At 36.4% G+C, this 27,947-nt stretch overlaps 1 protein-coding gene across 2 annotated transcripts in view; it reads left to right on the top strand.

The window, feature by feature from the left end:
• The window catches only part of ADAMTS6 (ADAM metallopeptidase with thrombospondin type 1 motif 6), a 150,715-nt gene extending 123,487 nt beyond the window's left edge, over window positions 1-27,228 (top strand). For both annotated transcript variants that reach the window (XM_032206598.1, XM_032206597.1), the window contains exons 21-25: window positions 9,161-9,290; window positions 12,113-12,317; window positions 19,291-19,467; window positions 20,761-20,917; window positions 26,577-27,228. In XM_032206598.1, coding sequence (XP_032062489.1) covers window positions 9,161-9,290; window positions 12,113-12,317; window positions 19,291-19,467; window positions 20,761-20,917; window positions 26,577-26,686 — 779 coding nt within the window. In that variant the 3' untranslated portion in view covers window positions 26,687-27,228. The remainder of the gene's footprint in view (window positions 1-9,160; window positions 9,291-12,112; window positions 12,318-19,290; window positions 19,468-20,760; window positions 20,918-26,576) is intronic.
• The last annotated feature ends 719 nt before the right edge of the window (window positions 27,229-27,947 follow it).

Below are 27,947 nucleotides of genomic sequence, written 5' to 3'. Positions count from 1 at the left end.
TTTTTGTTTGTTTTTTTTTTTTTGTCTAGACATATGTTATGCTTAAAAAAGCTGTCTTAAAAGAATGTCAAATTTGCATGTATTTAGAAGCCAGGAAATTATGGAAGGAAGGATGACTATGAAATCTTAAATTGTTTTCTGTGGTTGCTCTAGAAACATGGACCAGTTGAGCAGGGACCATTCTCTGATCCTGAAGCTGTGTCACAGACTATCATGGTTCCACTCCACTGTACTTAGGTATAGCTCCCCCTAGATATGACTGACTGTATCTGCATTACACAGCATTTGGCCAAGTCTGGGACTCTGAAGACATAGTTATTACTTGGTATATGTTTTGTTATTCAGAGTATCTAACAAAAAGGCAAGAGCTGGATTTTGGCAGCACCAGTAAATTGTTCTGGAGTTTTGTATCTTGCAGAAGTGTCTAGGCTTGTGATGTCTCTTATTTATAGCCTTTTGAGAGCAATCCCCTGCATTCAGAGATTCCTAGAGCTTCTTGTAGATCTGTCTTGGAGACGAATTACTGGAGCAGTCAAGGGGCAAGCCGAGAAGCAATTGATTCTGTCCTATTTAGTGGCTTAAATACCTGTCTGTCTGTGTATGAACCTACAATCTGTAATTAAATGGTAGCATGCTGTTTGTTCCATTGGACAATGGAACCATCTTACGTTCATCTTGTGCTGATGAGTCACTTCTGAATAGTTAAGGCATTTAAACTTTTAATACAGGACCTCTGTTCTCAGACCTGTTTCAGTTTTGCAGAATAGCAAGACTATGCTGTAAAAGGAATTGCAGGAAGAAGGAGGAGGTTTTTATGCTTATGACAGCTAAATGCTGTGCTGGAACTCTGGATTTCATTCCTGCCTTGCTTGTCTGGTTTTGTGTGATACGGAGCACTCACAGTGCACATTACACCCTTGCTAATTAGCAGTTCACCACTATCTGGAAATCTGTCTGTATGTATGAAGCATGCCATGAAGTTCATTACATGAGGTGCGTGTAAAACAAAGTATTTTGAAAACTTATCTGAACACCTGATATCAATGGATTCTTTCCACAGTAGAGTCTTTATCTCCATGCCCCCTCTATTCTTTATAGAGAAGTCTAGAAGATAAATTAACTTGCGAAGAAAGTAGTTAAATGCTTAGATTGCATGTAAAAGACAAAAAAGTCAATCTTTCATGAGAGATTGTAAACGGTGTATTTAGTAGTGTCATTCATGTTATAAGATAAAAGAACAGAATATTCCATAGATGCTCTACAAGTGAGCATCATATTCTGTACAATAAACTACACAGAAATCATTTCTCCAAAATCTGAGATTTATTTTGCTATTTTTTTAGTTTTTCCAAATGCAGGTTCTTCAGATTTACCAGATTTACCTTAAAGCCTCACCCAGTAGCAGACAACTCTTTTCTGGATTCAGGTACTCAGATGTAGGTTGAGAATACAATTTCATTCATTTTTATTATCTGCCTCTTAGTGTATGTTCTTGGGAATCCAGGATTGCAACTTTTCTTTTTGTACACTAGGATGATTATTTTCTGTATTGAAAAACTTCTTTTTTAAATACAAGTTTCTACTGCCTCATCTCGTTCTTCCTCCTTCGGAACGTTATGTAGAAGTGAACTACACGAATTCTCCGTATTAATTTCCCCTTTTCCCTGAAATTACACTTCTACTCCAAGTCAAAAGTTTTCAAAAGGAACTTATATTATCTTGTACAAGTCTTTCTTTAGCTGATAGAAATTAAATTTTCCCCTCAAGCTTTACCAAAGCTTCATCTCATAAAGTGTTTTATTTAGCACATATCAAGTTGCCCTGCTTGAAAGCCAAAGCCTTTATAGGTTAAGATGCAATCTTTTCAGGTTGCATAATGGACATGTTCAGTGAGAGAAACAGTATTACCAAGCCCCAGTGCTAGCTGTTGCATTTATTAGCTTTAGCTTGCAGTTTTTTTAGCTTTTATTAGCTTGCAGTTTTTTTTTTTTTCTGTTTCAGCTATCTGTTTACCATAGTGCAAGGGCCTCTGTAAGCTACAAGACTACAAAAACATCGTCAGAGAATACCAAAAGGTACAGCTCAAGTTTATCTGCACAGAAATGAGTGGAACAGGAGAGAGCACAGGTAATTTAGAAAGGATGGATGGATGGATGAACAGGTCCCTGGAATTCAGAAAAATCTGAAGACAGCAACAAAAGATCTTTTTAAGGAAATGTTTATTTAACTATTTACAAGAAAATCTGGGAAAGGGAAAGCTAGAATACACAGAAGGAGCAAATAAAATGAGGGCTGGAAGGAGAAGAAAAATGAGCTACAATGGAATTGTAGTTTATTTACACTTCTGCCTGTCTTTCGTTATATAGTAACTTGTAGCTTTTTAAGTGCAAGTCTGTGACTTTGTCCAGATCCGTAAGTATTCTTAACAAGAAAATGTACTGCTAGTGGTGGTGTTTAAAAAATCCAGCAAATGAAGGGAAAAATATCATTCCATATATTTTTTTATTTTGTGTAAATTAATAATAAGCCACAGTAAGTGCATATTTTATTTTATTTTATTTTATTTTATTTTATTTTATTTTATTTTATTTTATTTTATTTTATTTTATTTTATTTTATTTTATTTTATTTTATTTTATTTTATTTTATTTTATTTTATTTATTATTCCATACTAATTGAAAGCTTATCGGTAAATGGCAACAAATGACAGCATTTATTATCTGGAGTTTAGTGGTACCCTAAGCATTGATTTTGATGTTGTTTATTCTATGAAAGTTCAACTCCAGATGAGTTAAATATCTCACATACTTGTATTTTTTTAATTAAATGTTCAGTCAGTATGTTATTATAAGTAAACTTACTGCTGCCCAGTTTCCTTTGCTGGTGATCACTGTTACAGAATGGTGCCTACTGTGTTTTCATTTTTTTTTTTTTTTTTTTTTTTTCATGCCCTCAGATGAATTATGTCTTTGGACAAATAAAATATACTTGTCCTCATCAAGGAAAATGTAAGTTTGGCTCTGTGATGAACATCTTGTGATCTGATGAGTGAGCTCAGAAAATATGTCTGGGTTAACCAGCATGCACTAGTTTTTGTGATGCAAGCTTCACTATGTACTGGCATCTTTATAATTAACTGTTGCAATCGCAAACCACAATTTTGGGGGATTGCTTTTAAAAATAGATACAGCATTTACATGCCTGCAATTTTAATTTAAGAATAAAATGTGCTCCATGTAATTTAAAATTTGGCTGCTGAAAGTCATGCAGACTATTTGTGAATTGAAATCTGCAAAACATCTCAATTCTCTGGAGAATGTGGTCACTAAACCACTGGAGTTTTGTTTTCTATTAGAATTGCATTGACCAGTTATGAGGACATTTTATGTTTTTTATTATAAACTATAAATCTGTAGATTTGAAAGCAGCGTGTTTCTGTCTAACCACTTGTAATTATTCCCCCAAGAGTTTCAATGAACTTGTTTAGCTATGCTTTTTAGATTATTTAGATTATTTAGAGAGAGACCATATACTCATAGAGTTAATATTTAGATTATTTAGAGAGAGACCATATACTCATAGAGTTGATAATTTAATTTTTTTTTTTCAAGTTCCTCAAGGCTTAAATAAGTTGTAGCTGTTGTCTGGGTAAAAATTGCATTCCAGGCTTTTCCATTTCTTCCTGTTGTTTTGAATTTAGAATCTTATTTGTTTTTATGAGATACTATTTTAAATAACACCAATTAGACAGTTTCCTTAATCCATACCTATGTTTCTTGTATCACAAATTATATACTGTGTGGCAAGATGGTGCAGAACATTTTAAAGCTGAATTAACATATCTGCATGGCATGGATTAAGAATTCTTAAGAATAGGGGTGAATGCTGTTTTTTGAGTGATATGCTACCTGACCAATGTTCAATAAATTACATGGCTGGTTTTGTTTTGGTTTATTTTATTGAAAACTAAGCACAATGATAGACTATCACAGATAGAAATTGGTGAGAAAAGGGGTTAAGTGTGATGTGATGGGTCTTGCTTGACTAGTTGTATCTATTGTAATAGACAAATTATTTTGTAGACTAAGGAAATGTAGAAATTCCATTTATGTAGACTTCTGTAAGGCTTTTCTTGTCACCTACACCTAATAAAGAATTAGAAAAGATTAGTACACAAGAGGCACTCTTAAAAATGTGAAGTACTGGGCCACGTGGCATTGAACCTCATGGGCATCTTAAAGACTTGTCATCAGATTTCAGTTTTTCTTGTTCTGATGGTAGCATAAATAAGAATGAAAGCTCTGATGAAATTGGTTGATAATGCAGTGCTAGAAGACATATGGGGAAGATCAGTATATTATGTTGTAGTTATAATCACTGGATAAGGCACTAGTAAAATCTCTGTGGAGTACTGGGCATGGTTTGTATTAACTGGCTGTTAATGCATCTAGAATGAAAATCAGAGTGTAGTATCAAAGGTGTGAATTTCAGAGAAGATAGTACGTGTGGGTTTAAGGCAGAGCTTGAGCAGTTTATGAAAGGAATTACTTAGAGTGGTTCTCAGAAATACAGAAGGGAATTATTTCTATTTGTATCTTGCCGTGTGCTAAGCTTATTTAATTAATAACATAAGATCTGATTGAATTTAACCCTTTCTTGTAATTAAAGTATTATCTGCTGAGAATGCTATGGTGTAACGTCTCTGAGTGAATTGTAAATATCTTTGATACCTGATGGATGATTGTCTGAAATGTGTGTGTTAACACAGTTGGCAGCTGTGGGGAGGCATGTCCTTCAGGAGGACCTTTAGTGCCTCCCATGCACTTTTGAGTACTCCAAATGGACTAACTATCTAGCAAAATAGAACTTTCCTAATATGTACAGCACCTAAATTGAAAAGTAGTGCAGGTTGAAAACTTGCAGAAATTGTTATTTTCTCTTTATTTTGTTCATGTAGATTTGTGCTTGTAAGATACTATTGGAAAACAGTCTGTCAACTTTATGCACTATGTAATGGTATCCACAGTTGTCTAGTAGCGTGGCATCCAGATACGTGTAGAAAGAAGGAAAAATGAGACAAGCCAGGTAATTGGTTTACGTGGCTGACCTGTAAGACACTGTTGTGGCTTAACTGGCAGGCAGCTAAGCACCACACAGCCATTTGCTCACCCCTCTTCCCTGCCTCACCTCTCCCCTCCCCATCCCACATTGTGATGGGGTAGAAAATCAGGATAAAAAGGTAAAACTCATCAGCAGAGATAAAGGCAGTCTTTATCAGAACAGAAAATGAATGTAAAATAATGATAATAATTATGATAAAGGAATAGACAAAGCAAGTGATGCACAATGCAGTTTCTTACCACCCGCTGACTGATGCCCAGCCAGACCCTGAGAAGCAGCCCCCACCCCAGCCAACACTCTCACTTCATTGTTCACCATGACCCCATATGTTACGGGATACCTCTCTGGTCAGCCTGGGCCAGCTGTTCTGGCCGTGTCTCCTCCCAGCTCCTTGTGCACCCCCAGCCTCCTCACTGGCAGGGCAGCACAAGAAGCTGAAACATCTTTGTCTCAGTGTAAGCATTGCTATACAACAATTAAAACATTGGTGTGTTATCAGCGTTATTCTTATCCTAAATCCAAAACACAGTACCATGCCAGCTACCACGAAGAAAACTAAATCCCAGCTAAAACCAGGACAGACATATATCTCATATTAATATCTTTTTCATAAATAAAGCTTTCTTTCAAATGATCATGATATTTATGGATAACCTGAGATGTCTAACATTTGTAACCTGATTGAGAGGGCCTACTTTGGGAAAGTTATGAGTAGATATAATCAAAAAGGACATCTCTTTCCCCCAGCAGTAAAGCTGGGGCTCTGGATTCAGGGACTGCAGTAGAGTGAAGACTCCATTATTAGGCAGGCACCTTTGGTCTCAGTATGGTTAATAATTTTGAAGTGAGACAAGGTGGCATGTGCTTTTGAGAGCTGACGCTCAAAGTTATCACCTGCTAAACAGGCAGTGCATTAGAAGTGAGATGTTTAGTGACGAGTCTAACTCCTCTCCTGTTGGTCAGGAACATTTATGTTGAGGCCACACATTTTTCTGTGCTTAGGATCCAGACTGCAAGGTTCTCATGAGAGTGTTTTGACTTGAACTGGCGCACGCTTCATTGGGTTAGAAACTGGCTGGATAGCCGGGCCCAAAGAGTTGTGGTAAATGGAGTCAAGTTCAGTTGGAGGCCAGTCACTAGTGGCGTCCCCCAGGGCTCGGTGCTGGGGCCGGTCCTCTTTAATATCTTCATCGATGATCTGGTCGAGGGCATTGAGTGCACCCTCAGTAAGTTTGCAGATGACACCAAGCTATGCACATGTGTTGATCTGCTCGAAGGTAGGAAAGCTCTGCAGGAGGATCTGGATAGGCTGCACTGGTGGGCTGAGGTCAACTGCATGAAGTTCAACAAGGCCAAGTGCCGGGTCCTGCACCTGGGGCGCAATAACCCCAAGCAGAGCTACAGGCTGGGAGATGAGTGGTTGGAGAGCTGCCAGGCAGAGAAGGACCTGGGAGTGATGGTGGATAGTCGGCTGAATATGAGCCAGCAGTGTGCTCAGGTGGCCAAGAAGGCCAACAGCATCCTGGCTTGTATCAGAAACAGTGTGGCCAGCAGGGCTAGGGAGGTGATCGTCCCCCTGTACTCGGCTCTGGTGAGGCTGCACCTCGAGTACTGTGTTCAGTTTTGGGCCCCTCGCTACAAGAAGGACATCGAGGTGCTTGAGCGGGTGCAGAGAAGGGCGACGAAGCTGGTGAGGGGCCTGGAGAACAAGTCCTACGAGGAGCGGCTGAGGGAGCTGGGCTTGTTCAGCCTGGAGAAGAGGAGGCTCAGGGGCGACCTTATTGCTCTCTACAGATACCTTAAAGGAGGCTGTAGCGAGGTGGGGGTTGGCCTGTTCTCCCACGTGCCTGGTGACAGGACGAGGGGGAATGGGCTTAAGTTGCGCCAGGGGAGGTTTAGGTTGGATGTTAGGAAGAACTTCTTTACCGAAAGGGTTGTTGGACACTGGAACAGTCTGCCCAGGGAAGTGGTGGAGTCACCATCCCTGGAGGTCTTTAAAAGACATTTAGATGTAGAGCTTAGGGATATGGTTTAGTGGGGACTGTTAGCGTTAGGTCAGAGGTTGGACTCGATGATCTTGAGGTCTCTTTCAACCTAGAAATTCTGTGATTCTATTTTGGATTAACAAGACTCTGTTTTTGTGTAAGTGGTAGTAAATATATTTTTCAGGATGCAACGACAGTTGCCTATTAAATAGCAATTCCCAGTTTCAGAATGAAGAGATTTCAACTGGGACTACATCTCCAGAAAAGTACTCTAGCTGTGTGCCAAAGAATAGTCAAAAAATCTAAAAAGGTAGGGAAAATGAGGACTTTTTAAACAAGTATTCCAGGTCATGGTGTAGCCAGGGATGCAAGACTCATGGGTCCAGTGGCAAGAAGACATTCATCTAGCACTGGCAGGTCTTGCTCTCAAGATGGTTTCTACATTTTACATTAGACTGTAATTGGACAACAACAGGAATAACCCACGAGTTAGAAACTGCAGACTTGCCATGTAGCTGACTAAATTAACTAGTCACAGAAGTACTGTATGATCAAACTTACTGCTCCTGGATCTGCGGCTTCATGAAAGAGTACATGCCATCTTCAAGACTATAGTGAAAAATGAGGTTTCTCTTCTCCACGTTCTTTGTGCATAACGTCAGAGAGACATATGTCTCACATCCTGTATGTCTCGTAACGTCAAAGAGACAATGCTTCTGTGCTTAGACTGGGACGCTTCTGTTTGTAGCCAAGCAGTATGCTTTATTAGCCAAACTTCAGGCATCTCCAGGTTAGGCTTGATTTACTTGGAAATAAATACCTAAGTTCCATATAGGTCTAATCTTAGGAACCAAAGATTTGGTTCTTGTCCATAATGGATAACAAAAGAAACAATTGAAAGGTAAGTGGGCTGTTTAGTGTCTGAAAACCACATTTGTGTAATTAATCTTATTACTGTACATGTCTATCTCCTATAAAATGCTTGTCTTAAAAAGAGACAAGGCTGTAAAGTAAGTTGGCACATATTTGAAGCCAGGATGTTTTAATGCATTTGTATTTGTATGCATCTCAGATTTTGGAAAAAGTTAAGTAATTGCTTCTGTTTTTAAGAATGTTTTAGGGCTTTTTTTCAATTTGTATTGTACAAATAATCCTGTTATTTCAGTACTATGACCACTTGTGTTCAGTAAGAAATGAATATGAATTGCAGATCCACAGTTGTATTATGCTAGCAAACCTAAAGCTTGTTCTAAAAACAGAGAGAAGGCCACATGTACCACTGTTTTCAGCAATGCTTGGAGCTGCATTGTTATCATATATCAATGGTTCTTTAATGGCTTTCTTTAGATTCTGTTTTATAAAAAGTAGAAAATCTGCCTAAAGTGTTACCTTGCAATGCTGTCTTGACAATGGTATGCCATTATGTTTTGGAGCAATAATCAATTCTGAACAGCCTGTTGATGGTTAACATAATGAGAGAGGAGCTGGGAGTGACAGGCAAAATGAGCATTCACAAAGACAAACTTAATCTTTCAGAATGAATAATACTTCTATTATTTTAATGAAGAAAATGTTTATAGGACGACACATATAAAATTGCAACACTGTATTCCAGTATTGCTGTCTTATTTTAAACCAGAGCACATAATAATTCTGCAGTGAAGGGTGACCACATTCTATTTGGTGATATTTTCTTTGGAAATCAGTGTCTTTTACCAAGATGGGAGGTTAGATGGAAATGGAGGTTGTTTGTTTGTTTGTTTTTTGCAATACACAAATAAAAACAATCTGTTAGTAAATCTATAAATATATTCCCTTTGTTTTAGAACACAACAGCAATTTAAGATCCTCTCAGTGGGGTGGCCTAAAATTAAAAGAAAATGAAAGATTTTGTGTGGTCAGGGGCATTTAGTCAATTGGAATTCACATCCTTGAAGCATTCAACCAGTTAAAGAGGGATAGCAGGATTAATAATCAACAGGTGAAATACACTTTTATTCAACAAGCAGAAGAGTAAGAATGATTAATTAATGGTGTTTAATTCCATCCTAAGGTGTGCAGAAACAAGAGGTGGTGTGTAAAAGACTGGATGACAACTCCGTTGTACAAAACAATTACTGTGACCCTGACAGTAAGCCTCCAGAAAACCAAAGAGCCTGCAACACTGAGCCTTGCCCACCTGAGTAAGTCAGTTATCACTAAGATGGATCTGTTTTGCATAGATAGAAAAGCCGTTGTAATATATAATAAATCCTATTGACCAAGTATGCTTAAAATTCTGATCTAGCATTAGAGATCTGTCCTACTAGAGATGCTATTTGTTTCGGGGTTTTGGTTATGGTTTCTAGTTCCTCTCGAATCAGTTGTGAAAGAAACATAATTCATCCTAGAAGAGGTCTGATCTGACTGAGAAACTGGCATTCAAACTACACAAAGCAACACAGACACTGTAAGTAAAAAGATACTGGCAAACAGTTTCTGAAGGTGGAGGTGTAAGGTGTGGTTCCTAGTGCTCAGAACAGAACTGGAGAACATTCTTAAACTAATGACAGAAGAATCTGGAGGTGAGGGGAGACTTACCTTCCCATTATACTAAATGTTTACTGTATTTTTGGGTATTTGACTTTAAAATTTGGGTTGAAGTGTTCAGATTGGAAATGGTAAACCTAGAAACTGCTTAATAGACAAACCATTACTGGTAATAGTTACATCAAACAACTTTGTCTTCTTCAGGATTCTCAGCATTATACAGTAATACTGTGTGCTTTTAGGATTAGGTGCGTACTTGGTTAAGTCTATTTTGTTTTATATTTAAGGATATCTGTTTGCTATATATTGAAAAGATAATTAAAAACACAGCAGCTCTTTTGTTCAAAAATAAAATTTGGCAAGAACCTATAGCATAGCTTAATCTTACTACAAAAACTGTTTAGAAACAGCTGTGATATTTTGCACTGGAAAATAATTTCAGCATTTGCACAAGAGTTCCTTTCTGAGATAAAAAATTAGAGGTACAGTATTGTATTGTTGTATCAGGCCTTGTTCATTCTCAAGCTCTGGTTAGCTTAAGTTCAGTGATATTTTGTACATACAGTTTAACTGGGTGTGAAAATCATTAATGCTGATTAGTGTAGATATCACAAAATAAGGAAATACTGTGGCCTCTTCTATATGTCTGTTACAAACTGTATGTCCCCACTGTTTATCTGTAAATATGTGCTTATCCTACACGTATGCTGCTTGTATAATACTGTTTAGTGTGGCTGTAAGTGCACTAACTGAACTCTCACACCATGTACCTGAAAACAGAACTTGGGAAGTGGTCATGTTTTGTCAGTTCCTTTTTACCAAACAAATCCCTTTCCGTTCCTTTGTGTGATTTAATAGTTCAAAAATTAGCATGTCCAAAATTGTGATAATATAGTTACTCTGACATACATTTTTTTGTTATTGGTTTGTTCTTTAAATGTCAGTTCAAAAACAAACAAAAAAGAAAAGAAACCACAAAGCAGGATGATTCTGGATTATACATTCAGTACAGCAGGGAAATCAGTGAACATGGTAAAAACCAACTCAGCAATGTTCAGAAAGTGGGTAGTAAGTCATATATAAGCATATACTTGTGTATGTCAGAACAGCTGATCCCATATCTGTCTTCACCCTGATGGTCCCCACAGGGTGAATACAAAGTGCCAAACTCCTAAGAAAGTATTCTTGATTCCTTAACTTTGCAAGTATTCTAGAAAGAGGTTGTTCAAAGAGGTTGTCTTTTGAGATAGTTGCCCTGAGAAGTTTGATCATTTTGGCTGGAAAATCTATCAGTCGGTAAGGCTTACTCTTTAAACAGAGTGGCCAGATATTTCCTGTTCTTAATTAATACAATTCTGATTTTCTTCTTGTGATTATCAAGAACTATGAAAATGAAAAGACCTATGTTACTCCACATAGTGAATGCCAGTTATATTATGTTTGAGGCTTCTGAACAACAGCAAAGACTATGTTTGTTCACATTGCAATAAGTGATGCCTAAAATTCCAGATTTTAAGAAAGGATACAGGACTATCTCTGGATCTTTTGGGCTGTTTCATAGTTCTTTTCCTAAAAGGTGAATAGCACTCTGTTGTGACAGAGTATAAACATAAAAGGTATCTGAGAATACTCTTGAGCAAATCATAGTATCAACTAATAATTAACAATACAGCCTCTCCAAAGCTCTGAAGACCTTCTAATTCTCCCTGGCATTGTAAAAGCATAAGTTTGTTGAGAATCACAAATTAATTCTCTTTCACTGGGATAATGACAGAATATAGCATATGTTTGAATCACTCTGTCTTACTGGGCTCAAAATTAGCAGAAGAAAAATTGTTTCATTGATTCAGGTTCATAATAGAATACATTCAGTAACACAAAGTGCAGCAGCAAATACTTTTGGCTGAGGCTTCAGACAATGACATCTTACAAGGCCACTCCAAGTATACATCCAGGAACTGACATACCTGGCATTTTTGGCATGTTGACAACATGCTATAGCATTCAACTCTCAGACTGATTCTGAGATGAAATTTCATTTTGTTGTAATGATATGAGAAAGGCAAACACCTAGGCTTATAACATATTTTTTAACCTACTGCAGTGGTTCCCAAACATTTGCAATTGCAAACCACTTTCAGATGGGTAATGTCATGCAAGTCCAGTGCAAATCTGCTTGAGTAACTGAAGTTTTGTCAGTATCAACTGTCCTTTCTAACTACTGTAGTCTAGGTTGGAAATTGCAGCTCTAGAAAAATATGAAGTAGTATTATTATTGGAAGATATGATTGCAGTAAGGCATAAATTAAAAAGTTAAGTGAAAAGAACCTAAGTTTCTACTTTATTTCACTCTGAATAGATGTATTGTTAACAGTGATTTAGTTTTAGTAATTTAAACTATTTGGATTATGGGTTTGTTCAATTATCTTACCAATTTCTGACGTGTTAATAGAATTTCCTAACGTTTTCTGTCCAGATGGTTTATAGGGGATTGGTCAGAATGCAGTAAGACCTGTGATGGAGGAATGCGTTCACGAACAGTTCTCTGCATCAGAAAGATTGGACCTTCTGAGGAAGAGACACTGGACAATACCAACTGCTTAACACACCGGCCTATTGAAAAAGAGCCCTGTAACAATCAGTCCTGTCCCCCACAGTGGGTCGCTTTGGACTGGTCAGAAGTAAGGAAATTTTGCTATGTAAAGTCATTAAGACAAGAACTCTGACCACTGAATATTGGTACATTTCCTACTGCTGCTCAAAATGTAAATTATTAATGAAAAATTCAAAACCTGAATGATTTGGATTATTGAAGCAGTCTTTGTCATTCATATTTCTTTCTTCTTTTCTTCTGTGTTGGCAGTTCTGTTATTTTGTCAAACGATTATGACCTGTTGCTATTAATCATAATAGAAAAATAGTAAAATATGAAATAGAATAGTAAAGTAATAAAAAAAAATAAAAACTAGATAAGCTTTCAGTATCAGATCTTAAAGAAAAAGTCAATTTGCATTTCCATTGTTTCTTGAATGGGAAAATAGCCGGAGAGAAGAGTTGATGGGATTATACTATCAAAATCCAGAGTAAACTGCAAGATTTTTTTTTTCTGAAGTAGCCATGCTCATGTAAAGCATCACCTTTTTTAGCAACATGCCCTAAGAGGCAGACCTGAAAATTAGTATTCTCTTAACTGAAGAAAGCATCTTTTGTTCAATACGGTGATTTCTGTTTCAGCATAAGTCCTTATAGTGATTCAAGTATTAAACCTGAAGGATGTTAACCAGTGCAGCTGAAAGAAGACAGATTGGTTCAGTGATATATTTGAGTGGTACTCCATCACATGCAAATCACAATGCAAAAATGGCTCCATATTTTTTCAGATCCATCTGTCCTGGACTCTTATATCACCTCTCTTTTTATCTCAATGTAGCCTTTGTAGTACTTACAAGTAAGGTTTTCCTGTCTATGGCCCTGCTGTCAAATGCAGCAATATAATATAATTATTCTGATAAATGGATTAAACAGTGTTTTAAAAATAATTAATTTGGAGCTGTCATACTGCTTCTTGGAAAATTATTCCTGAATTTCACTTTTTGAATTGCAAGAAATGTTCCAATTCCATACCAGTTTGTACGTTTGCTTTTGTTATTGAAACAAACCCTTTGTTTTGAAACAAACCCTACTTCTTTTCCAGCTATTATTCATCAAAAAGGAATTTACCCTGATCACATTGTGCTTTCATGTTTCAGTTTGAAGTCTATATGTATTTCTACATATTACCCCAAAGGCGATTTTGTATGTGCCTTGTTATTTTGTTTCCTGCCTCTACTGAAAATAACTATAACATATGGTGTATTGGTATACCTTTTTCTGTTCCACAAACATCACATAATGATTAGTTAAGCTATCTTACATTCTGTTAGTACATCCATAACTTTATCCTCCTTTTTTTTTTTTTTTCTTTTCATTTCAGTTAGTGATTTACCAGTTTAAATAGAGATTCTTGTTTGTTTGTTTGTTTTTAATGTTTCTCTTTGTACTGTAAGGGTTCTTTTTGTACTGTCAAATTTCACTTCATTTTAGTTATTCTTGTCCTCAAGGTTTCCGGTTCTTTCTTTAAAGCATACCTCTTTAGCACCAAGGTCAGTTAGTTACTTGTGCTAGCTGCTAATTTCTGTAATTTCAGTAACACAACAAATTAAACCACTGTTGCATGAGTATCTATCATTAAGTAAACTATGAAGAAATATGAATTAGATCCAGTCGCATGACTGATCCTATAAGGTCTTTGCAGATAGTATCTCTGAAACACCATTGAGGATAACCACTTGACTGGAGGCCAGAGGTTAGAAATCTTATGCTTCCTCTTTCTGAAAAAAAAAAAATAAAATAAAAAAATTGTTGGAGTAAACTGGAATAATCTATCAATGATAAACCCATTATTCGTTATATCCCGTTTCCTGTATACTTGCTTGTCTTGAAACAGTCTTTCATTCAAAATAAATTATAAAGCACTCTAAACAATCGGGAAGGTTACTGTGCTTGTGATTGCACAGATCTCTTCTATCCACAGGTAGTTTTATCTCCAAAAATCATTACAACCTCTGGAAATTCAAAGCATGAAGAAGGAGGCCTACCAGCCTTACTCTGAGTGGCCATACTTGTAGTACTGATCAGCTCTTTCCATATTTTTTAATACAGGTTCACAGAATCATAGAACAGTTGAAATTGGAAGGGACCTCTGGAGGTCATCTTGTCCAACTGTCCTGCTCAAGCAGAGGCACCTAGAATCAGTTCCCCCAGACCATGTCCAGCTGGCTTTTGATACCTCCAATAATGGAGTCTTCATTCATTGTTAGTAATAATAGTCTAAACATTATGGCAGAACTTAAAAGTAGTAATATCTTCATGTGTTGTGAGCTACCATAGAAAGTGTTGAGGTTCATTTCCTTCCTTTCTGGATCTCATGCCTATATAATCTCCATGTGTTCTTCTCAGATGAAGAAACTACTTGTGTAGACTTTTTTCTCCATTATGTACATTATTTTTCTTTGAACAAAAGAAAATGTGTTACTATGCTATACTCTTCAACTGTTTGGCTTTGTTTCATGAGGAGTTAATTGTCATTTTAGTGAACTTCTATGTAAAGAAAGTTCTTTTTTTTTAAAATACAGTGTGAACTTCTGACTTTTATTTTGTTTTCAGTACTTTATCATACAGGTTTTTGGTTCTAAACCTCCTGTTATTTGTACCAGGTTTTGTAAATGATTTGATATCATAAAACAGATATCTTTCACAGATTGTACCTGGATCTGTCTCTAGTTCTATACAGTTTTAACATAACAGATATATATTTTTTAATTGATTCTATAAAAAGTTATCAGTTGTATATCTTGAAACCTCTAGGAAGAAATATTTATTTCAGAAGCTTTTTTCAGTTTAGAGCAGGACTTCATGAAATGACACAGTGAATTTTAAAATATGTCTTGGTCTACATGTGGAACAGTATTTTTTTACCCCACTGTTGGCTGGCATTTCACACAAGAAATAGGGAATTTAAATCAAGGCAGAAAATATTTTAAATGGTTCTTGTCCTTATCTAAAAAAGTATATAGCATATTGCAGCTTGTCAAGAATGAATTTGACTTCGAAGGAGCAGAAGGGGAAGGAGCTAGAAGGAAAGAATGGATGAGTAGAAAAGGATGTTCAGTTGAAAACGCACATCATATCTGTGGCATTGATAGTTTTAAGCTCTTTGTGACCATTACCATGGTACTTCATTTCTGGTTGGAATATTTGGACATTGTCTCAATACTAACATGTAGTGGTATCTATTTGACAAATTATGGAGCCATACATATATGTTCTAAATACTATCAAATATAAGCATTCCCTTGTTGCTGCTTTCTGCAGACTTTACTGACTGTTATATCATCGTTGAAAATGTCAACATAGGAGCTTTCACATCCAACCTTTTATAGAGGTGGAATGTGTTATAATTTTGAACACAAATATTCTCATCTAAAGGTTAAAGCTCTGCTAAGCATCTGGTTGTGAAAAAGTGCTGACTTCTTTCTTGTACAAATTTTGCCTGATGATAACATTTTAATATAATGAGGAAAAAAGCTTTTTTTTTCTGCTCAGTGTTCCTAGAAAGATAATATATATATAAATCCCTTTAGTAATATACTTCAAATATATATATATTTATATGATTTTCTGACAGAAGCATGAAAATGCTGCCTCTGTTTTTGTACAGAAAACAAGAGTGAAAATAGAAGAGTCAAATAGTGCTTCCCTTGAAGCCAGTGGAAAATTTTGCTACATTTCTCTGGAATGCAAGGTCTAAAGCTTTGCTTTTATATGAAAAATAAGCAATACTAGGTAAAATTAAGAAATTTTTAAAATCTTTCATATACTAATGTAGTTGTTGAGCATCAGTATAGTTACATTTTTTTTTACTTTACATGGTAATGAACAATAAATTAATTAACAAGAAATTTTCTATCTTGTAGGACAGAGAAACAAATTTATTTTGTAAACATAGAGATTAGTTGATATCTTTAAGAGAAGGGCAGGAGCCCTGGAAGTGTTTCAGGCCAGGTTTGATGGGGCTTTGAGCAACCTGGTGTAGTGAAAGGTGTCCTTGCCTATGGCGGGGGGCATGGAATTAGATGGTCTCTTCCTACCCAAAGCATTCTATGATACTGCGTTTCTATAAAAATACCCACACCTATATTAAAACTGACAGTGGCTTGTCTAGAAGAGTGTAATCATTGCAGCTAATAGATGTAATATTTTGGATTTCAGTCAAATTTTCAATATTGTTTCTCACAGTATCCTTCTGGACAAGATGTCCAGCATACAGCTAGACAAAACAACTGGCTATTGGGGGTTGGGCTCAGAGTGTTTGTAGGAAATAGGGTTACATCTAGCTGGCAGCCAGACACTAGTGGGCTTCCACAGGTTGCCTTTTTTGGGGCCAGATCATTTTCATGTGTTCATAATTGACTTGGGTGCAAGATTTGAAGGCATACTTAGGAAGTTTGTGGATGGCTTTAAATTAGGAGGAGCTGTTGACTCTGCCAAAGGTAGAAAGGGCTTGCAGAGAAAGCTTGACACACTAGGGAGGCTGGGCAATCCCCAACCATATGAAGTTTAACAAGAGTAAGTGCCAGATTCTGCACCTGGGATGGGGCTGCCCCGGCTATATGTGTAGGCTAGGGTACAAGAAGCTGGAGAGCAGTCCCACAGAAAGAGATCTCGGGGTTCTGGTTGATGACAAGTTGAACATGATCCAGCAGTGTGCCCTGGCAGCAAAAGGATCAACTCTGTACCCTGGGGTGCACCAGGCACAGCACTGCTAGCTGGTCGGGTCAGGGGAAGGGATTGTCCTGCTCTGCTCTGTGCTAGTGTGGCCTCACCTTGAGTACTGTGTGCAGTTTTGGGTATATAAGAAAGACATAAAACTGTTTGTGAATGTCTAAAGGAGTGTCTAAAGGAGGGCCACAAAGATGGTGAAGAGTCTAGAGGGCAAGATGTATGAGTGACTGAGGCCCCTTGGTTTGCTCAGCCCCAAGCAGAGCAGGCTGAGGGGAGGCCTCATGGCGGCCTGCAGCTCCCTCACGAGGGGAGCGGAGGGGCAGGCGCTGAGCTCTGCTCTCTGGGGACAGCGACAGGACCCGAGGGAACGGCATGGAGCTGGGACAGGGGAGGGTCAGGCTGGGGGTTAGGGAATGGTTCTGCACCCAGAGGGTGCAAGGCTGTCAGAGTTCCAGAAGTGTTTGGACAAAGCTCTCAGACATCTGGTCTGATTTTGGGGTGGTCTTGTGTGGAGCCAGGAGTTGGACTTGATGATCCTTGTGGGTTCCTTCCAGCTTGGGATGTGATATGATTCTATAATTCTTGGGTAATATCAACTTAAAAAATTTAATACTTTGAAGTAGTTGAGGTGAGTTCTTCTTCACACTGTAAATTACTTCTATATATTTCTAGATAAAATAGCAAAAAATAAAGATTTCTTGGGAAGAACCTTATCAGAGACAAGTAAATTTATTTTGCATTCACATTACTGTTAGTCATGACTTCCGCTGAGTCAAAAATTCAACAGGCGTGTGATAGTGGGGAACATGATTTTCTGTTTTTCTTTGAATGGGTATTTTGTCTTTCACATGCTTTGGAGACATACATTTGTGTTAACTTCTGTTGATGCTTTTTAGTTTTGGTGATTCAGTATTATTGTAGACAGCCTGTTTCCTTACTTTGCTTTCAGTTCTGGGTACAGGGTGTAGTCCATCTTAGTGGAATTTTAACTACGAGTAACTCCAAAAAGTTTTTTTGGTACAAGTAGCTGAAAAATTTTCCTCAAGTTGCAGTTTAGACATAGATTTAAAAATATGTTTTCAAACAAGACTAGAAAAAAGATACACCTAAACTCCAGTGCTGATCCTCAAACTCTTGTTTATTTGCTACTATATTCTTGGGATTATAAAATTCCATAGGCACACTGGATTTTGACATTTATTTAACTGATTATCGGAAGTTCGACTTTTTGCCTGTCTTGATGCATAAGAGAAGCTGAGTGCCAACCTCTTCCCAAAGTCACGCAGTGATTCACATGCTAGATATTTCTCCACATATCCTCTCCAAAGGCCTCTATTAAGAAGACATTCTTTCAGCATGTCTAACGATCTGAGTTTTCAGCTGGTGATAGCTTGCTATTTGTGTTTTTATAGTATTTCAGGTTTTAGAATGCACCACCCAAAGTGCAGAACACAACCCTCTGCAACTCTGAGGTTCAAGTCTTTCTGTCTCCTGCTGTTTCTCAAAGTGAACTGATCACAAATCTGTAGACTACCCTAATGATGGTGGTAGGTCCTTCCAGCCTTCTCTCTCTTTCCTGTTGGCTTCACAGAATGCTCCATTGCCAGGAAGAGGAGATTGAATGCAAGTAATTTTTAAGCACTGAGCTAGGAAGGGGTACTTGCTTCCAGTTCCTGCTTTAAGGATTTATGCATGTTATTTGATTTTTTTTTCCAGAAAACATGCAATATTCCATAGAATTTGGACCAAAATAAGTTATGATTATGACACGGCGGACCTGACATATTCATTGTCATTCTCTTTTGATCTCTATTTAGCATCAATATTTAATTCTTTCTTCATTTCAGCCAGGCAGATTTTTCTTCTCTTCCTTCCCTCCTTCTCCTAGTTTTCTAGTAGACATATGCTTAGCGTGTACAAGATTTGTGTTAAAAAAAGTAGAACTGAGTTCTACTTTGTTTCTGAAATAATTACACTCAAGTTTGTTTCATAATAATGATGCATGTGGCAGTGCTTTTTACTTTACAGCAAAGTGCATATCTTAAACCTAACCTAAAGGTTTTCATGTACAAAAGCAAATAATAGAGACACATAAATAGCAAAGGAAATGTACTTTTATTAAATTAAACTTATAAAAGATTTAACTTAATAAAGCAGTCATCAGCCAGCTTGTTCATGTTTGTAATAATTTTAAAACTACCATTTTGGGAAAATTATAGTTTACTTGTAAGAACATAAATATATCTTTCAACTTCTCCATACTATTTCTTAAAACGTGTACTGACCTTTTACTGGAATTTTCATTATTTGTTTGTACCAATATTTTTTCAGTGCACGCCAAAGTGTGGTCCAGGATTTAAACACCGAATTGTTCTGTGCAAAAGCAGCGATCTTTTAAAAACTTTTCCAGCTGCTCAATGCCAAGAGGAAAGTAAACCTCCAGTCCGCATCCGCTGTAGTTTAGGTCGATGTCCTCCTCCTCGCTGGGTGACTGGAGACTGGGGACAGGTAAGATAGTCCATATAAACATTTACTGCTGTTAGTCTCCTACTCATTAAGTATCAGGCTCTACCACCTACTAAGCATAAATGTGTTACTGGAAATGAATAAGGGATGGTTCCCATGACTGAAGCGAAAGCTTCAATCAGTTTATTTCAGATTGAAATATGGTGCAGAGTAATTATTGTCGGCTGAACTATAAAGGATTTGTTGACAATAATCTGGTTTCTGCTGCATGAGTTTCCATATGCATGCTTTAAAAATGAACTAGTCCTTACTAAAGTTTAATAGAAGGGGAATTTGCAATACAGCAATGTTGCAAGTTTAGTTTTAACATATATAGAATTTAATTTGAGAAACTTCATGGAAATACAAAGCCATTTTAGTGTATTTTACTGTACAGAAAGATACATAGCAGCCCAAAGAACTGAGTTTTTTATTTTTTATTTTTTTTTATTTTTTATAATTTTGTATAAAGTATGCTTAATTATTGAGGTTCTAAATTGTTACAGCACAGGTTGAATGGTGCTGCCAGTTATGGAGTGTTCCTAAATAGGATGTACTGGGTTTCTTTGCTTTTTTTTTTTTTTTTAAATCTTAATTATGATAAATTATGATACGTGTATATTAATTATGATACATGTATAACTTGATATTTTCTAAGTTTGCTGATAAATTTTCCTGTAGTGAAAATAAAACACTTCAGGAGATTAACTAATCAGGAAACAATCGTTTGTGGTATTACAGTATAATTCATATGCAGTCCATCTTTTCTTTTACATTAGTTGTTCAGATACATTTTTATCTTAAATTGATCTAAGTCTCAAAACCACTGTTTAGATACAGAAATTCAAAAACGTTTGGAAACCACAAAGTATTTTTGTTTGAAAGATGCTTCTCTTTGTTCCTAGAAAAATTCTGTTATCAGATTTGAATTCTTGTTGTCCTTGTTTTTTTCTTCTCTTTGTTCTAAACTAGATGATTTCTCTATTGAAAATATGCACTTAACCTCATACATGATATATGAAATAGAGTAAATTTTATTCTCTTACTTCAAATCTGAGCAGTTTAAGAAGCTAACATTGCACTGTTTTATTTTCTTTGAAAGACAAATGCTTGTATACTGTCAGAAAAGAAACATCCTAAATATTTTATGAAAATAATTTTCTGTATTAACCTAGAAAATTGCCTGTGTGTACATAGGCAAATGTGCACATTTGTTCCTGACTGCTCTCCTGTTGTCTTGCTTTATTATTAAAAGTTGAATCTGAGTTGTTTTACTTTTTTATGTCTTATTTTTAGTGTTCTGCACAATGTGGTCTTGGGCAACAGATGCGAACAGTACAGTGCCTCTCATATACCGGACAAGCATCTAGTGAGTGTCCAGAAACACTTAGACCTCCATCAATGCAGCAGTGTGAAAGCAAATGTGACAGTACTCCCATTTCCAACACGGAAGGTAAGTTTGCCATCTTAAGATAATGTAGTCTGAGTGAAAACAAAGAAAGAGTGAAGTGGTCAGTATTACCTTATTCATTTATTATTAGAAATCTACATTAAATCATTGCCCAGACTGACTTAATTTTTTTGCAATTATTGTCTAATTAGTCGATGTAGTTCAAAGGTGAAGTCAGTGAGAAGCTACATGCTACATACAGGTTCTTTGTTTAAACAAACAAGCAAACAAACCATATGTAGCCACGGACAAATTGCTATAATTTTGTGTCATTAATCTTCCAGTCTTTATATTGGTGAATGGAAATGTTCATGATAGCAGGGATAACATGATATGTTTCTTAATCCATTGAGTTTGTACTCACTCAGCAGTGGAGCAGGCAAAATTATTTAATCACATGTTCGTTGAAAAACATTTAATGCTACATGGTGTAACAATTCTGTTTTTATACTTTGACTGACTTATCAGCTTCTTCTAATTAACTTTGAATTTCCTGTATTCATAATGCCTGTTTGAAATAATTTCAGTATGTTTACACAATACAAACTAATTTAATCAGACTATTATCTGTCTTCATCATAACATAATTTATGTTACAGATATATTAGATAATAATGTCAAAATAAGTGTGTTAATGTTTATGAAGGGTTCCAGGTCTGGACTCATAAATTCCCCGTGTAAACCTCTTGGGAAATTCTGTCTTCAAAGTAGAATTTGAGTGCTAGGCAGCAAAAAGTTTCCTTGCTGATCATAAAAGTCTAGAATAGTTGTTCACCAGATGATTACATTCCATTTTGTGTGGAAGGGAAAAAGCAGTCAAAAATCATCATAATAAATCACGAAACATTGAAATCACGAAACATTGCACAATAATTGTAGTTCTTTTAAAAGAAGTATTCCCCAAATTGTGAGTGCTTCACTTGACAATCTCAATATCACTACTCCTTTAGCATAATTAATGTAAATGGAGTGGCTTTTGCAGTGGTTCTCCAACTGTACTGTAGGTTGATGTCCTGTTTATATGGAACAAGTGCTCTGATTTTTACTTAAAAAAAAAAAAAAAAAAGGAAAAAAAGGCTAGTCTTTCCTTATTTGACATTCATGTAATAACCTTCTGTATCCATTTAGGCTCACACCGTAGCTTCAAAATTGTCATAAAAGTCTGTCAATGTAGACATCTTGATGAAAAAGAGCATACTAAAATCTTCCTAGGAATACACTGATAATTGATTGTGAGCAATTTGTCACTTGGAGTTTTTAACTTTAAATAGACACTCATCATCCCATGTTTTCATTAGAAATACGTCATCATAATAGAGTTTTCCTTGGTCACTTTAATTTCCATTGCTATGTTTAGTACTCTTAAGTAATCCCTAGGCAATTATTATCAATGTAGGAAACTTCCTCTCCTTTAAGCTCAACAGCTAGCTGTTATTTTATTTCCAAACACAGAAGTTGTCTTTTTTCCAAAGTAATGAAGGTAGTAAAATATTTTTAAGTGTGCATGATTAAGTCTTAGTCTCCTCTTCAAGATGAAAAGGTCAAGTCATTGCGTTAGTAATTCTTTAACACCAGGAAAATAAGGCGATCTGTTTTTTCTGTCTGGGATTTTCTGTCTGAGATATATGGATACTTAATGTTCATGGACTTATTTAAAGAAGAGCTGTGCAGGGTAGCTATGAAAAGCAAGTCTGTTGGCTGTAGTGTTTTCCAGAGACCCAGACCTTCACTGGAACGTTGTTGGGATCCACAGAATGAAAAAAGGTGAAAAACACTTACATGGTATTCCAGCTGGACTTCAGCTCTTTGGCCAGCTCCATAGTGACAGCTATGCAGCATCATTAGCATGGTACTTTACTAGTCCTAGGAGTAATTAAAAGGAAGAAGATGCTAGGACAATCTTGTCCAATAGAAAGACAGTCATATTGCCACTTAGCACCCCATTTTTGTTTTTGTCCCACACTGAAGGTCTTTACTGGAAACCACTGATTATTTGTAAGTGGTTAAGTGGCTCAAATGGCTCAGAAGTAAACATAATCTCAGAATTTACTTACCAATTTAAAATACCTACATCCTTTCAGAAGAACCTAGCTGCAATCCATGAAATAATAAGGGTGCCTTATCCCAAAGTAAGACAAAAAATGTTTTCTAGTTATTTTTTTCAATATTTTTGTAATCATTTCTTAAATATAAATCCTAATTTATAAACATTTCAGAACTATTACATACTGAATATAAGAAGCACAAACTGAGTATTCGCAAAATAATGTGCCTGTATTGCACATTTTCTGTTTGTACTTTGGCCTTAAAAATCCTTAGACAAAAGAGAAGCTGACAACTCTTTGTGCACGTATGTAGCAGTGCCTATCTGCCTGCACATAGGGACTTAGTCTGCATGCCATCCAGAATTATTATGTTGTGCTTCGGGCTCCACTGTGGGGAAAAGCACCCTCAGCAACCAGTCATTGCTTTGCAGAAGGGTTGGGCTTGCTGAGTGAATTCCCTTCCTATTTCAAACTGCAGTGAACTTCCTGGTTCCCTTCAATCCCAAAATTCTAGTGCTAGCCAGTGGGACCCATTCATCAATTTCTGAACAACTTAGTTTTGCTAACCCAAGATAAGAAAGTACATATTTTTCAGCACATTTTTCAGCAAGTGTAATGATCACATTGGTAAAGTTTGGAAGTGCTTTCTTGCGGAAAGTGTAGGTTGTTTACATTAAATAATAGTCAAAATTCTGGTTATATAGGATTAGTAAAAGAAAATTAACATGTATCTTGTCACATTAAACATCTCCTTTAGCTCTTTATTTTCAGTAAACTCTTCACTGGAGATTTAGAACATTGTAGATAAGGTTTTGAGGTAGCTGCTGAGTACCATTACATTCAAAGCTGGAATTGCGCTCCAGACAGCATGTACCACACGATTTGAAATGTATTCAGAATGATTTTATTCTCTAAGTATGTATGTCTGCTGAATCTAGACTGCTAAATGCCACCTGAAACTTTACATGACAAACTATTTAATCTATGTTTATGTCATTTCAGTTTCCCTTGTATTTTTTGTGGTAAGCCTTTGCAGTCTCTTTAGTTGACAGCACTGTGACATTCTCTGCTTTATTACTGTAATATGATACTTGGTATCATAATATTGTCTGATCTGACAAGGAAAGGAGAGATTAATATATGTATTTTATTGAAACTTGCTAACAGTAGTTACTAGGAACAAAAAGAGCTCTGCTAAACCTCTTCCATTCAATGACAGTCCTGTGAAGAATAGGCTACTTCATCAACCTCTGTATCTATTTCAAAACTGATATTTAAAACAGAAGTTGTGGGCACCTTCCAGGATATTGTCTCACTGCTGTCCAAATGGCACTGACTGAACAGTGTCCAGGTTTAGTCAAGAGGAAGAAAAACATTAAGAAACATGAAATGGGATAATTTCAAATCCTACTTTTAGCAAAAATATAGTTAGTGGCTTTTCCTGTATTTAACTAAACACGGTGTGTATGGGGTTATTTGGGGGATTGAATAAACTTTTACATCTCATCAAGATCAAGTGAACCTTTTTATTCCTCGTTTTATTTATAAGTCACTACTTTTCTCTCCTATGTTCTCAGTGGTAATAAACACAGGGACCTGAAATATTTCTGGAATATATTTGACCTCTTTTGGGAAGAGTTTTTGAAATAAAGTAGTGACCACATGTAGTTGCAAATGGAGAAACATGCCTCTTTCAAACAGCTATGCTCAATGTCTTTTCTCCTGACATCCAACTCTGTTTTCAAATAGAGAATTAAAAATTAGAAAAATAGCGCATAAAACAAAAGGTAGTTAGAGTCAAGAATTACAATGAAAGCACTATATGTGAGTAAATAAAATAAAAATTTAAATCATTTCATGCTTTTACTTGTCTAGCTAAAAGCATGCACGTGGGCATTGTCAGAAGTACCATTAAGTACAGACCCTGAGTTCAGTGTCACTAATGCTTTCCTAGGTTCAAATACTAAAAAGTCTCATCTGCATATAACTTTCTACTACAGCATCCTTGCAGCTTGAACCCCACTGCTCATAGCTACCTTTTCTGGAGGAAAAACATATATATAGAAGACAAATAGGAGTAGCTGAAGGATTGTACGTCCAGATTGTGTTTGTTTCACTATTACTTCTTGCATGGCTTGTGTGTCTCTGTTGTCTTTTTCATACATAGTTTATGGACACTTGGGATTCAAGGACTTTTGTTCTGTCAGGCCTTTGAGCAACAAGATCCTGGCCTTCACTAAAGTCTTCACTTTTAGACAGTAAATCAACACAGTATCTGATAATGTTCAATGTACAGCTAGATCCAGTCCTTTTTATTCACATTTTCTTTATACCTATTTAATGTGAGAAAGATTGTAGAAGAAATGAAGTATCGAATGCAACCTTGAAAACTTACAGCATCTGAGACAAATTATTTTCTGAAATAATCCTTCCTACATCATTTCAGATTTGTGGGTTTTGCTTTTTCTGTGTATACATCTCTTCCTTTTTCCTACCCACAAAACAAGGCTCCTTGCCAAAGTCCTATTTTAATATCAGCCTGGAAAAAAAAAATACACAAATGCTATTAACTGGAGTGGTAACTCCTGTATCAGACACCTACCACAATATTTACTCCGATGAAAAGCAAATCTGCAGTAGCAAAATCTGAGATGTAGAACCTGAGTGTAAAATAGAGCTCTTGGATACTGCTTTATGTCTCTTACATATCACACTAAGAACTGGGTATAGACCAAACTATTCCATTCCCTATTACCACCTTCTTTCTACAGAATGGAAACTGAGCCACAGGAGAACCATTGCATATTCCTGCAGTGCTCCTGTAATGAACACCGACAAGTCACTGCAGGTACAGCTGGTGTGGGATGGAAAGAAAGGAATCCTTGCTCCATGTGACAGAGCTCTTGTTCCCTTCCTGGGACACTTACCTGCCAGTATGACAAGGGCTGCTGAGGCAGTAAGCCCAGCATACAGGGAAAATGCAAATATGAAAAAAAAAAAAAGCTCTTGCATGCCTATTACAGGCATAAAAGTGCCTTTTTCTCCTGTGTAAAAGAAAGTGTGGACACATGGAATTGAGCCTCAAGTACAACATTTGGCCAGGTTGCTGAACTCACACTGTTGGTGCCTTGATTTGTAACACTCTTTGTTTTCTCCATCCCTGTTCACTGCAATGCTTATACTATTTCAAGGATTCTTACAAATGCACAGGCATGGTACCAAATACTGTGAATTGTGTTAGATTTTGGATAACCTCTCACAGATGAATGAAATAACTCCTGAGAAAGAAGCTATAAAAGTATTGTTAAAAAAAAAAAAAAAAAAAGACTCATGTTTCCTAGCTGTCTAAAGTGGTCATTTATTGCAATAATTTTTATTTTTTAATTTTTTTTTATTTTTTTTTCAAGACAAATTGGGCACACTTCTGAATTTCTGGGAGAGAAGACCTGCAAATGATTTTATGGCTTTTAAAAATATACTGTATGCACTAAGATGATTAAGGAAGAGTAGTTACAAAGAGGGCAAGGTGGATGGGTAGAGCAGAAGCATGTTAAATTTTCTTTGTAGTTTAATTTTTATTTCTGATTCTTTTTCTCTTTAATACCCTTAATTATTAGAGTGCAAAGATGTGAACAAAGTGGCATATTGTCCACTGGTGCTGAAGTTCAAGTTCTGCAGTCGAGCATACTTCAGACAGATGTGCTGCAAGACCTGCCAAGGACACTGACCCACAGAAAGCATGAGAATGTGCCTTGTTGTTACCATTGTGGAAAAGTGTCCATCGAAGAGAGCCACACAGTGGAATGAGATTGACGTCCTTGCAAATGCATTACCCTGTGGAAAACGTAACCACTGGTCAGCCCCAGCTGACAGGATTTCAATATTATTTTAACTTCTGTGAAGTGGGATTTATTCATCCAAAGTGCTGGACACAGTATAAGGAGGGCATGCCAAATTGGAAAGATCCACACAACACATATAGAATAGCTTACTGTGGAACATTTGTGTTCTTTTGACTAAATCCAATAGTCTGTTTACCTCCTTGGACCATTAAAATAATTTTTATTATGGACTTAGCAATGACACTGAATCCATTTGTATTTAAAACTGTTTAAAATGTAGCTGTTATGACTTGGTCTACTATGGAAGTAAAGAAGAATCAAAAAAAAATGTTAAGTCATAGCTTAAAAATGTTAACTATTTTATCTCACGACACAGCACCACAATTTAAATTATAAAATGAGCTTGGAATTGTTATTTAAGGAGCAGATTTTTTTTTTTAAAATGTATTTTTCCTTCATTCCATCTAATTCCCTTTGGAGTAATCCATATTTCCTGAACACTGCTGTGAGCCATATATAAAACTATACTCAATAGAACAACCATGAGGGACATTGTTTTAAGAGGTGCAACAGTTATTGCAGTGGTGCATGAAATACAAGTGTGCTATGAAATGAAATGAAATCTATGTTGCAGGTTTATAGCCATCTTACCATTGTACAAGCAAAGCTGAGATTTCTACTAAAAGGGAACATATTTCAATACCATGGAGGAGTGGTACTCCAATAGTGGTGAAGACCATATGGCCAGCTCTTTCACTGCTACTGTGCAGTTTGCGTAGAATTTAAGATTTTGTCTTCAGCTCACTTTTGTTTACATCACTAGCCACAAAGAAACAACTTTGTCAGCATCTATATCCATTTTATGCATTACTTTTGATTCTCCAATACCAAGAAGTTATAGTGCAAAAAGATAAGCGTACTTTGTAATAATAATAATAGTTCTTTACAAAGCTGGAAGTTAAGATGGATTTCAAATGTTCCCTTCTTTGATACCACAGTGGAAGAGCATTTTTTTTCAAAAAGAATATGCGAGTCTGCAGTTCAGGAGTCCACATCAGAGTGGACAAGGATTACAACCAAAGATAAAAGATTTTTGGGGATATGTAGGTTCTGCAAATGAGAAGTCAAGTGTGCTTGAGCCAAAAG

This window comes from Aythya fuligula, chromosome Z (genome assembly GCF_009819795.1).
Source record: "Aythya fuligula isolate bAytFul2 chromosome Z, bAytFul2.pri, whole genome shotgun sequence".
Taxonomy (NCBI): Eukaryota; Metazoa; Chordata; class Aves; order Anseriformes; family Anatidae; genus Aythya; species Aythya fuligula.
Note: the sequence above shows the minus strand (reverse complement) of the source record. Positions and strands in the feature narration are given on the sequence as shown.